The sequence below is a fragment of the Strix uralensis genome, chromosome 31 (assembly GCF_047716275.1).
Source record: "Strix uralensis isolate ZFMK-TIS-50842 chromosome 31, bStrUra1, whole genome shotgun sequence".
Taxonomy (NCBI): domain Eukaryota; kingdom Metazoa; phylum Chordata; class Aves; order Strigiformes; family Strigidae; genus Strix; species Strix uralensis.
In genome coordinates, this window is record NC_134002.1 from 2,348,830 (window position 1) to 2,362,014 (window position 13,185).

The following is a 13,185-nucleotide window of genomic DNA, read 5'->3' on the forward strand; positions in this document are numbered from 1 at the left end:
TCTGCTTGTTTATTAACATCTATGAAATGTATTTCTTACTAACGGTCTGAGTTGAGAAACATTCTTCACAGGAACTGCTGTAGTTATGTTTGCACATTTTATAGCTCCTCTTCTGCCTCTTTTTTTATTTCCTTCTTCCTCAGCCTCTTCTGTCATCAGAAACCTCGTCAAGGGAAAGATTCATGGAATCACAGAGTAACTCAGGTTTGAAGAGAGCCCTGAACAACCTCTTGTCCGACTTCCAAGTGGAAGGCAGGGTGAACCAGGTGAGGTTGTTCCAGGCCTCTGTCCAGCTTTGCATCACCCACAAAGGAGCTGAAAGTGCGCTCTGTCACATCATACAGGGGGATGGTAAAGATGTTCAATGTGTTGGCCCAGGTGACGCTCACTGAGGGATGTCACTAGTGACCGGCTGCACTCAGGACTTTGTACCACTGATGACATTTGGGCTTGATCACCCAGACAACATTCCATCCACCCTAACATCCACTTCTTCAGCCCAGGTAGCCCCAACCTGGCTATAAGGACACCACGGGACACCATGTCAAAGGCCTTGCAAAATTCCATGTGCACAACATGCCCTTCTGTCCCCTGCCTGTTTTGGTTCAGAAATCCCTTTTTTGTCCTTCAACTACCTGGAGATGGGTGCAGGAGGACGTGTTCCACCACCTTCCCAGGGATGGAGAGAAGATGATCAGCTTATAACTCTCCCCCTATAATTCTCACATTCTCGTTCCTGCACTTGAAGATGGGTTTGACGTCTGCCTTTTCCATGGACCCCAGAACCTCTCTGATTCCTCTGATACTTTTGAGGGCTCAGTCCAGAATCACAGGCGAGGCTGACGTAGCGAACAGGAGCACTTGCAATGAGCTTGTCCAAGGCAGCTGAGATGAGTCTCACTGGGAGAGTGGGGGTTGTTCCTGGAGTCACACACAGAGACGTGTCAGGGCTCTGTCAGGTGTCCACATCTCAGCTGGCCTCATGCACTCATCTTACACACAGGAGCATTCAGAGACACATGTCCTTCTCTTGCACATGCAGAGGCAGTGCATTGCAGGAGTCATAGTGTCTCTCTGGCCTCCTGCTGCCACTACCAGAGGCTGAGTGACCCCTCATCCCTGTGGTGATCAACCTGCTCTGCACTCATGTGAGATGCCCCATGGCATGAGGAATGGACTCAGGGCCCTTGGTTCAAGGAAACACCTCCCAGTGCTGCATTAAGGTGGTTTCCCAGGTGATGTTAGTCTCAATGAGTAGTGACCTCATGACACTGTTTGTCCCACACACCTTCAAGGCACCCCCAGGAATGGCTGATGGCATTTGTGCTCTCATACTTCACACACATGACGTGCATGCTTACATCTCCTCCTCACAATGCAAACATGGACTTCTGAGCTACTTATTTATGTACCTCCATGGAGGGAAAAAGTTTCTCCCCAGTGTGGGGTGAGAGGCCAGTGCTGCAAAGGGTGTTTGGGAGGGGCTAGAGAGTGATGATTTCCCTGGGTCAGTGTCATGGTTTAACCCCAGCCAGCATCTGAGCCCCACACAGCCACTCACTCACTCCCCTGGGTCCAATGGGGGAAAGAATCACAAGGGTAGAAGTGAGAAAACTCATGGGTTGAGATAAAGACAGTTTAATAGGTAAAGAAAAAGCCACACATGTAAGCAAAGGAAAACATGGAATTCATTCACTTCTTTCCATTTGCAGGCAGGACCTCAGCCATCTTCAGAACATCTGGGCTCCACAATATGTAACGGTGACTTGGGAAGGAAAATGCCATAACTCTAAACGTTCCCATGTTCATCCTTCTTCCCCTAGCTTTATATTATTGAGTGCGATGTCAAAAGGTATAGTATATCCCTTTGGTCAGTCGGGGTCAGCTGTCCCAGCTGTGTTCCCCTCCCAGCTCCTTGTGCATCCCCACCCTGCTCACTGGTGGGGTGGGGTGAGGAGCAGAAAATGCCTTGACTATGTGTAAGCCCTGCTCAGCAATAACAAAAACAGCCCTGTGTTATCAACACTGTTTATAGCACAAATCCAAACCACAGCCCATACCAGCTACTAGGAAGAAAATTAACTGTATCCCAGCCAAACCAGCACAGGCAGCTTCCCCAGTGTGTCCAGTGAACATGGGCACAGACTAGATCCCAGTCCTTCAAGTCTCTCCCAGGAGGCCTGGCTGTGCGAGGACACTGCTGCGTGCCCCCACCCTGCAAATCACACTGTTCAGCTGTTCACTGGTGTTTTCATCTGCGGGCCACTTCCTTGGGCATGTTCTTGAGATCAGGTTTGGAAGAAGACCTCAGCCTTCAGGCAGTACCCTGAGCCGATCCTCTTTCATGATGGAACTGCTCTTATGGAGGCCAGCTCTGTCACAGAAGTGCCCATTGCCTGTCCCTGCCTGCAGTCACAGAACTGCCACGCAGCAGGAGTGTGACCAAGCTGCCAGAGCACTCAGGCCTTACACCAAACTGAAGGGATGAGAAAGAGAGTGTGGAAGTGAAAAGAGAACATCTCTGGAAGACAAAGTGCTCATGGCAGGGCTCCCATGTTGGGACTTTCTTCCCATCCACATCTGCACACAGGAATTGTCCCTGCAGGTCCATAAAATCTCAGAGGAAAGATCTCAGAAGAAAAAAAAGTCACTGCAGGCCCTTTATTATGTTAAAACACACATCATGACTCCTCATTATACCCAGCCAATTAGTCAGAAAAGCAGACAATGAATTAGAAAGGGGATGACAACAGCATTAGAAGTAAAATATCACCACCAACAACAGAAAGAACAGACAAAAGGCTGGTCCTGTACAGAGTTATATTATAATTTTTACAAAGAAGATGAGCAATTTATTGCTTCAGAATAACATTTAGTTATCAGTTTCTTCAGGGCATCCTTGATCTCCTGGTTCCTCATGCTGTAGATGAGGGGGTTCACTGCTGGAGGAACCACCGAGTACAGAAATGACACCACCAGGTCCAGGAATGGGGAGGAGATGGAGGGGGGTTTCAGGTAGGCAAACATGGCAGTGCTGATAAACAGTGAGACTACAGCCAGGTGAGGGAGGCATGTGGAAAAGGCTTTGTGCCGGCCCTGTTCAGAGGGGATCCTCAGCACCACCCTGAAGATCTGCACATAGGACACCACAATGAAAACAAAACATCCAAATGCTAAACAGGCAGTGACCACAAGAAGCCCAACTTCCCTGAGGTAGGAGTGTGAGCAGGAGAGCTTGAGGATCTGGGGGATTTCACAGAAGAACTGGTCCAGGATGTTGCCTTGGCAGAGTGGTAGTGAAAATGTGTTGGCCGTGTGCAGCACAGCCCAGAGAAACCCAGTGCCCCAGGCAGCTGCTGCCATGTGGACACAAGCTCTGCTGCCCAGGAGGGTCCCGTAGTGCAGGGGTTTGCAGATGGCAACGTAGCGGTCGTAGGACATGATGGTGAGAAGGAAATACTCTGCTGTAGCAAAGAAATAGAAGAAGAAGAGCTGTTCCACACATCCCAAGTAGGAGATGTCCCTGTTGTCCCAGAGGGAATTGGCCATGGCTTTGGGGAGAGTGGTGGAGATGGAGCCCAGGTCGAGGAGGGAGAGGTTGAGGAGGAAGAAGTACATGGGGGTGTGCAGGTGGTGGTCACAGGCGATGGTGGTGATGATGAGGCCGTTGCCCAGGAGGGCAGCCAGGTAGATGCCCAGGAAGAGCCAGAAGTGCAAGAGCTGCAGCTCCCGTGTGTCTGCGAATGCCAGGAGGAGGAACTCAGTGATGGAGCTGCCGTTGGACATTTGTTTCTACTGGACATCAGGACCTGTACATGTTGGAACAATCAGTGAGAAGTTAGGGCAGATTTCTCTGAACAAAAGATACTCCACTTCTTGCAGAAACTTTCCAAACTGATTCACCTCTTCCACAAAACCTTTGGCAGTTCCACCTCATGAGCTCTGGTTCCAGCTGGCTGAGGGTACCCAGGGGAGCAGGGGTCTCTGCTGTGGGCTCTGGAGGAGTCAGTGCTATGCTACAACAGCAGGCAAATAGGAACGTGGGGTCATCTCAGATCAAATCCCCTTCTGATAACAAAGACTTATTCATATTTATCCCCCCTATTCACCCAACTGCAGAGCAGAGCTGTAGGGATTTCTTATGTTTAGTCTGTTCTAGTGGCCCCATCCCACCTGAGGAGTGTTCTTAAGGCAGAGATCCTTGGCATTTCTGCTGCACTCCATGGTGGAATCTTGTGAGTCCTTAAAGAAGAAGGGCCTGTCTATTTGTGCACAGTGAGGACAGCCGCTGTGTCCATCAGTCCTATCCACAGCTGCCTTGTGCCTGCACCTATCTGAGCTGGAGGACAATCGCCCTCAGGTGTTCCCTGCAAAAGAAACTGGACCCTGCTGAGAGCAGAGGATCTCAGCTCTCCCCTCCCAGCCAGGGACACAGAGGTGTCTTTACAGCTGCCCGCATGCATCCCAGCAGCATTTCCATGTCCTTAGCACTGAGATGTCTTCTCCAGGGGGTTGCTAGAGAAAGAATGCCTTGGGGCAGCTGCGCCCTTCTGGAGGGCAGCCTGCAGCCAAGGAGGACCGCCAAGGGAAGGAGTCGAAGAACCAAAATTTGTGATGTCATGAAGGGGGATCAGGTCATTGCCCACCCCACCCACTATGGTGGCTGGAGCCCCAGAGTAAAGCAGGGGACTGAGATGCTTTTCCTCAGATCCATCGGCATGACAGAACCCGCAGCACCAGTGTCTGAGCTGTGCTTGAGGCCTCCCCCTCCACACCAGTGAGTGCAGCAGTAAGAAGAAGGGCAGCAGGGAGAAGAGGGGAACACGCCAAAGTGCTCATGCCAAGGAAGGCAGAACAGGGAGACAATGCTGGGCACTCGGGCATTTCTCCTCCTCTGTTGTCAGGCTGCTGGAAGGGCAACTCATCACCATGTCCCTGTGACATTAATGGCGGGGGGCTCTCCTGGGTGGGAGAGGAGACCAGGGAGTTGCTCAGTGAAGGTGTCTGCACTGCAGGGGATGGCAAAGAGTCACCATCCTCCCACAGCATTACTGGTAGGAACTCCCTCACAATCCTGCCCATGTTTCTGCTGCCTGGAGCTGTCACACTCGGGAGCTGTTTGTCTGTCCCTAAGTCTCCTCCCTGTCAGTGCTCACAGCCCCCATCCCACCCGCTGTGTGCTCAGCTCTGCCCTGCAGACACCTCCTGGCAGCAGGGCCCTGCCCAGGGGCATCTCTGTGTGTGCACAGTCTTAGGAGCAGTATAAACAACTGCTAAGGAGACCTGGGGACTCAGTGCCTTCTCCAGAATGGAGAAATAAATTCCCATCTCCTTGTGTCTACTCAGGCAATGAACAGGGGAAAACACAAAGCACAGACTCTTTCCCTTTCAGTTAAATGCTGGCTTGATGTACTTCTTCAAAAAGGCTCTCACTATATGTCCTAGGGGTGATCTGGAGCTGTGAGCAGCCCTGACCCACGCAGCACCCTCTCCACAGCAGAAGGACCCTGCCCTGCCGGGGGTCTCTCCTTCCCCACACAGCTTCTCCCCACAGCGCTGTGGGCAGCTCCCCGGGCAGGCTGAGTGCTGAGCCTGGCAGGTGGCAGAGTCCCTGCCCCAGCACACAGCCCCTGGGCTGCAGGGACCCTGCTCTCAAGGACAGCCCTGGGCACCCCTGGCTGCACCCGCACCTGCACACCCCTGCAGCCGTCCCCGGGAGAAGGCAGCCGCCATGGCCTGTCCCTCTGACAGTGCAGCAGGGAAGCCCTGCTCTGGAGCACTGCCTCCTCCTCCAGACACCAGGGACATTCCTGGCGGCTGTGCCGGCTTCACCACATCCCTCCACCACCTGCAGCTGCATTGCCCTGCACCCAGAGACTTACTGTGTCAAGGGCTGCGAAGATTTCTCCTCCAGTGAGCTCTCAGCATCGTGCCACTGCCGTCTGCCTTTCCCCTCTCTGTGCCCGGCTCCTCTGCCCTCGGTGCCTGCAGGCAGTGCCCTCAGCCCTGCTGCGCTTTGCAGAGGAGCTGCTCCTGGGCAGAGCTGTCTCTCTCAGCGCTGACCACTTGCCCTCAGCTCCCTCCGTCCCAGGAGCACGGCCCAGCTCCGCAGCAGAGGACCAGCCCAAGGCATTTTAATGACCCCTCAGGTGGGTTTGGTGCTGAGTCCATGAACCTCAGACAGCAATAGGAAGTTGAAGATCCCTCTGAAGACATCCAAGCCAGATGCAAGCCAAAAGATCCTTGGAGTGTTAATGGGTCCCACTGAGGACCATTACTGACCAAGCCTCCCCAGGGGCTGGTTACAGCAGAAAACTCCAGGCAGAGATGACAGGTAAACAAAGGTCATGTCAGGGTGGAAGAGATTCTCAATAAATCTGGATGTTTTTCATTAAGCCTAATGCGGAGGTCTGATACCCAGCCCTTGGATCTCCCTTCCCAGGGCAACATGTCCCTCACACATTGCTCAGGGCTCTTCCTGGGGCAGTGTGATGTGGGGATGGGCAATGCCAAGGGCAGGACTATGGTCCAACACCTCCCAGGCTCTCGGGTGGGGAAGGGGAGGCCATGAGACCCAGTGCTGGAAGGGGAAGGTGCTTCCTCATTAACATCAGTGGCAGAGACAACAGCCAGAGCCAAGGGCAGAAAGAGCTCATCTCTGCTGGGGGATTTTCAGACTTTCCTCATCCCTCTATCGTCTCCACCACAGGCTGTCCCACCGTGTCCCACACCTGCACCTCTTTCTCTGCAGGCTGGAGACATCCACCCGGCTACCACACCTTGCTCTCACCTGCGCATCTTCCTTCCTTTACTGAGATCTCTCCACCCTCCCTGGCTGATCCTTGAAACACAAAGCCTGGGACTGCTCCAGTCTCCCTCTGGGTGACTTGTTACACCACAGCACTGCCCTTCGAGTGACATTTCTCTGTGTCCAGTCTGGGACTCCCCAGCTGCACTTTAAACCATTATTTCCTTGTAATCCTGTGTCTTACTAAAAAGAAAAGCTCCATCATCTCTGAAATCCCCCCTCAGTGACTCCTATAGTTCCTGGAGCCTCCACACCACTGGGCCAAAGAACTCCAGGTCCCTCAGCCACCCCACACAGCTCATGGGCACCAGGTCCCAAACTCCACCGTGTCAGACCTTCACTCAACACTCTCCAGGTCCCCTCTACTTCTCCAAAATGGGGAGCCACAACCTGGGACTCACCCATGTGTGTGGGGACACAGCAGTGCTGAGTGGAGGGGGATGGTAACTCAGGGTATCTGGGTAGCCCACGCTTCTCCGAATGCAGCCCTGTAGGCAGCTGCCCTTGTTCATTGTGTCCATCCTCTCCTGGCTCATAGGGCATCCCTCGTAGTGGCCAGGCCCTTCTCCTCAGAGTTGCTGCTCAGCTGGTCAGGTCCAAGCCTGTCCTGATGTACGAGGCTGTTCGCCCCCTGCTCCCAATGATGTAGGATTAGCCGCTTTTCCTTGTAAAACGTCAAGTTTGAGAAATCCCAGGTTTTGTCAAGGTTCCGATGGACTGTAGAAAAGTTTGTTCAGCTTTTAATATTTGTGTGCAGCTGGCTTATCTTGACTGGGGTGTCTCTCACAAGAGAAGAGCATGAGGAGTTGCAGGGCAATACAAATCCCCTCTTGTGCAGAAACTGCGGGGTTCTGGGGGTCTGGTACTGATAAGGCCATGGGGCTGGACCCTGAGGGGAAGATTCCCTTTATGGGAGAGAGCCCTTCACCTTTTCCAGCTTCACCCAGCGCTCGCCACACTGCAGAGGAAGATGAAGGTCGCAGTGCTCACCATGGCCCTGCTCTTCCCCATCTTGCTGTGCACCCTAGAAGATGCTCAAGTGAGTCCCCAGTGCCACGGGGAGGTGCTCAAGGCTGGGGATGGGTCTTGGCTGCATGACATTAGCTCTCCTGCAGAACGAAATCATAGTGGGGAGCATGAAACCCCTTGCCTTGGCCTCTCCCTTTCCCAAGCCAGGGGCTCCTGCAGGCTCCCCTGCACCTCCAGCCCCCAGCAATGCAGCTTTCTCCCCTCCACAATTCCATCTCTTCCCCCCCTTCCCCCACAATTAATGTTCTTGTGCCCAGAGCCTCAGTTCCTGTTGGAATGGTTGGACCCGTCTCTTCCCTGGGAGTGCCCCCAGAGATTTCTTGTCCTGATGCCACCACATCCATCCATTTTGTGCAACCCCATCCCCTTGTTTTGGTCCCTTCAGACATCTCATCCCTGGGATCTCTTTCATGTCCTATCTAGGGTTCCCAAATCCCCTCCCTTTGATCCCTCCCAAAGCCTTTCTTTCTGTCTTCCCCCTCAGTCTTTTGCTTTTCATCCTGTCCACTGCAGCAGTGTCCCCAGATCCCTTTCCTTGAACCCCCACTCCCAAACACTCTCCCAATCTTGTCATTTTTGTCCTCTGTGGTCCTCTTCCTTCTGACCCCACCAACCACTGTGCTTGAAGTCTCCATGTCCCCTCCATTTGAATTCCTTTAATCCTCACTTGCATTCGACACAGTCCTGTCCCTGCAATACCCCCAGCCCACTACCCTGGTGTCCACTAATTCACCCCAGTGCCCTGTCTTAGTGTTTCCCCCCACCTCAACCCCATCCTCTCTGAAGGACATGAATTCCTCACTCTCTCCTTGTCTCCATCCTCACCCCTTGTCCTTGCATGGACAGGTATGCCAGGTGACACTTGGAGGAACAGGGCCAGGCAGAGCAGAAGGGATTTTTCCGCTCAGACGAGGGGAAGCCATGGGCCTGCGGGGACTGGGGACACCTGTGTCTCACCACCAGCCCCACCAAGATCCACTCCAGACCACCCTTTTGCTGGTCTTCCCTAGGCATTCTTCGAAGCAAGTGCAGGTTATGGCGTGGTGGTAAGTAGTGGGGTGGACTTGGAGGGCATCCAGTCTGGGGAACTGGAAGGCACTTTGGTCCTCCCATCCCTTGCTGGTACTGGGGACATCGCAGTGACCAGTGAGGTCTCATGGTCTTTCTAACAGGGTGTATTTAAGAAGGTAGGTACCATGAGAGCTGATGGCCTCAGACCCTCCCATCCCATGGCCAGGACACTCCAGGGCATCCAGTGTGCCCCAGTAAAACCCTGGGCTTTACCACCTAACCCTCCAAAGCCCTTATTCCCATACTCTGATCCCATCACCCGTGCTTTTGATCCTGGTGCAGCAAGCTGTGCAGATCCCACCTGTTGAAGTGTTATTTCATTTTGCTCCTGTGAGCTCTTTCAGTGTTTTCCTACAAGGAAAACTATTGTAGTCATCACTTCTACTGCCCCAAAAAGAGGATGTCCACACGGGCATTTGTTGCTGCAGTTTTGTATGAAGGTCAGGACATGCAGATGGCCCGATCACCAGTGGAAGGGTTAGGGTTTGATTGTCTCTTACAATCAAATTTAACTTATGACCAAGGGATACACTCAGCCCAACAGGACCTGAAGCCCAGGCTGTACATGGAGCACAGCCCAGGCCTGGGTCTACTCAGGTTTACTGTTATGAGGATCACTGACTCCTCAATGCACAGTGATCTTCTGGTCAGGACCAATGAACCTCCTGATGAAGGACAGCAGGAGGATGAAGTCTCCTTTAGACAGCTGGAGAACGGACACAAATTTAGGCCCTGGTAACCAGTGGGGACTGTGAAGACCATGGACCTCTGCTAGGTGGCCTTGGTTGAAGGGAAGGTGGAAAATAATCCCCGACCCAACATGGGGGAATGTTCTCCTGGACTTGTTTTTCACAAGAAGACAGGGCAGGACTGGTGGAAGATGTGGAGGGCAGCTGTGGCTACAGTGCAAGTGAAGGTGGCAGGGTTGAAAACCCTGAGGGAAGTCAACAAGAGAAATTGTAACAGTGCTGAGAGGAAGGATCACCTCCACCAACCTGCTGGCAGTGCTCTTCCTAATGCAGCCCAGAAAGCCACTGGCCACCTCTGCTGCAAAGTTGCAAAGCCTGGAGAAGAGACGGCTTTGGGGAGACCTAATAACAGCCTTCCCATATCTTCTTGGGTGTCCTCATGGAAATGCAGCCAGGCTCTTCACTATTGTGCATGGTGAGAGGATGAGGGCCAATGGGCATCAGCTGAAACAAGGGAGGAAAAACTTTCTGCTCATCAAGACGGTCAAGCACTGGAGCAGATTTCCCAGAGAGCTTGTGTCATCTCCAGCCTTGGAGCTTTTCAAGCTGAAAATGAATGGAGCCCTGAGCAACCTGCCATGACCCAGAGGTGACGCTACCTTGAGCAGGAAGTTGGACTAGAGATCTCCTCAGGTCCCTTCCAGCATGAAGGATTCTGCATTTTGATCCACCATGGATCTTTCCTTCATGGTGGGAGGGAAATCACTCAGGTTCCTGGTGGCCACAGACGTCAATGAGAAAGTTTGGTCAGATGATCTGTGAATTTTTTGATGCAGGCATGCTTGGCAGGTACCTCCAAACAGTCCTGATCTTTTCCATTGCTTCACCTTTGTCTTCTCTTTTTCCTACTCACAATTTCTTCCCCTTGACCATCCTTGCACCCTCCAATGCAAATAGCCCATCTCTATTTACCTTTTCCTCTTTGGTCCTAGTTTGGCTTCCTTTGCAATTTCATTTGGTGTTTCTGAACTTGTCACCATGGGAATGTGTACCTTGGTGAACAGCATCATTGAAGAGGTGCCTCCTGTTATTATCTGTTATGTCCTGCAATTCCTTATGCTCCTATTGTGTCAAAGTCACCCCATGTCAGGGTGAGCCATCTGCAGGCACACATCACCAGCTGGCCCAATGGAGCTTCATTCCTGGGGAACCCTGAAAATCTCTGGGGTTCAGTCAGTAGAAACCTCATGAAGCTTTACAAGGCCAAGTGGCCAGTCCTGCATTTGGGGACAGAATAACCCCATAGATGGGGGCATGCGGGGACCTGACTGGCAGAGGAGTGACCCCGAGGAGAAGGGCCTGGGCATCACTAGGGATGCCATACAAGGCAGAGGTGCATGTCACCGTGAGTAAGGCCAGCTGCCTGTGGGGCTGCGTTAGGGGGCATGTGGCCAACTCAGACAACGGAGTGATCATCAGCACTGTGGTGGCCACATCATGACTAGTGTGTCTGGGTGTGGGGCTCCCTGTTCTGAAGGAATGAGGAGGAACTGGAGAGGCACCAGAGCAGATCTGCCAGGATGGGTTTTGGGGACTTTGTGGAGAGGCTGAGAAACCTGGGCTTCTTTAGCCTTGTGAGGTGCAGCTTCAGGGCAATGTACAAATAGCCTGCAACTGCTTGAAGGGGGGTTTCAGAGATGATGGAGCATTTCTTGATAGTCGGAAGAGAAGGAAATCTCAACAAAGTGCATCTGGGAAGGTTCAGACTGCATTTGAAGAAGAAGCTATCTCACTCAAATGATAGCATTGTGGTGCAAGAGATCACCCCGATGGAGTCAGGATCAGCCCATGGCTTTGTCTTCCAAGGAACAGCCAGTGAGGGTGGAGAGACATCAGTGAAGGTGTGGAAATGCTGAGGTAGGAGCTAGGTGGGAAAGCAAGATGGGTGTCTGCAGCCTGGAGGGAAAGAGGTGCAGGCATGGGAGAGTGTGGGACAGCCTGCAGTCGAGATGGCCAAGGGCTCTGGCAAGGCTAAAAGTCCCAACAGGACCAAGTTCTTTCTCCCCTTGGCTATGGCAGTTGCGTCTGCCACTGAGGCCTGACAGGAAAAACTTTATTTTGAGGCTCTGGACTTCATTTACTCTTCACCATTGCTTGGAGAAGCCGGGAGGTGTTGTGCAGTTTTCCTACACTTGGCATTGCTCACCCTCACACCCCACTGCCCCCAGGAAGAGCCCTGAGCCACACATGAGGGGCAGCATCTCCTTCCCAGGGCCTGAGGGTCAGGGCTTGGCCTTTCTGCTTCATAAAACAAACCAAGGGGTTTCTCAGCATTACAGCCACCTGCAGGGTGCCTTTGCCTACCTGCAATCACAGCCTCCAATTATCTGCTCTAACGAGTCCCTGGAGAGGCTTTGTCAGTAGTGGCCCTCAGTGGGGCCAATCAGTGCTTCAAGGTACTTTGAGCTTTGCTGCTGACTTTGACTTCTTGAGTACTTTGCTCAGTCTCCTCTCAGTATCTGAGGTTCATGGACTCAGGGCCAAATACACCATGGGGCTCATAAAATAAAGAAAACCTTAATGAGCTATTTCTCTTCCTTTAGTTTTCTTCAAGGCTTCAGGACTTGTACAGCTCATTGGAGTCATTTCACAGTGTAGTTAAGCAGGAAGATTTCAAATAGGATCTAGTAAAAATTATTTTTTATTTTAACAGTTATTTTTATTGAGTTTTCAGATTAGAGAAGAGGTGATAGAAGCCTTCTGCAATTGATATTGATCCAGAGGGTCTCCTCAGGAGCTCTGCACAGGTAGCAGAAGCAGCCCCTTGAGGTCTGGCACTGTCTGGACAACCTTGCTCCTCACCTCCCCAGCCTCACCATTTCTGTCATTGGCCAGCTGGGATTTACATCCCTTTTCCTTACATCCGACTTCTCCACTGCAGTCTGCAGCGGGAGGTTACAGCTCCATTGCACCATCTCCCACCTGTTTTCCTTAGAGAACTGGTTACACACAGGCACAGAAGAATTTTTCCTTTTTGCAAGCAAAAAACAGTGAAGCATGATCAAGTTTCATAAACAATAAAACACACTGCTCAACCATATACTAAGTACATGATATCTCTAATGAGGTCATCTTTCAACAAGGGATAATCTTGGGGGATAATATTTTAGCTACATAGATACAAAAAGGTAGATATAAACATAATGAAAGATTTGGCTAAAGAGAATTAGACTATTGAGAGACAGGCAAGGTTTGAGTCCCTGAAGCTCAAAGCAGCAGCACAGGTGAGAGGTGTCTGAATGAACAAAGAGTAATGGAAGGAGAAAACTGCAGTTCTGGGCCCCACAATTTCAGAAGGATGTGAAGGTCCTTGAATGAATCCAGAGGGGGGCAAGAAAACCGCTGAAAGGGCTGGAAGGAATGTCCTGTGAGGAGCAGCTGAGGACTTGGTGTTTGTCTAGTTTGGAGAAAAGGATGTTTAGGGGTGACCTCATGGCTCTGTGCACCTTCCTGAGGAGGGGATGTGGAGATGGAGGTGCTGAGCTCTTGTCATGGTATCCAGTGACAGCACGTGTGGGAATGGTTCAA

General features: G+C 52.0%; 1 protein-coding gene across 1 annotated transcript; it reads right to left on the minus strand.

The window, feature by feature from the left end:
* Positions 1-2,832: 2,832 nt before the first annotated feature.
* On the minus strand, positions 2,833-3,849 carry LOC141936067 (olfactory receptor 14A16-like). The gene has a single exon (XM_074852793.1). It carries the CDS (start codon positions 3,784-3,786, stop codon positions 2,833-2,835), a length of 954 nt encoding a protein of 317 aa, XP_074708894.1. The 5' UTR covers positions 3,787-3,849.
* Between the last annotated feature and the right edge of the window lie 9,336 nt (positions 3,850-13,185).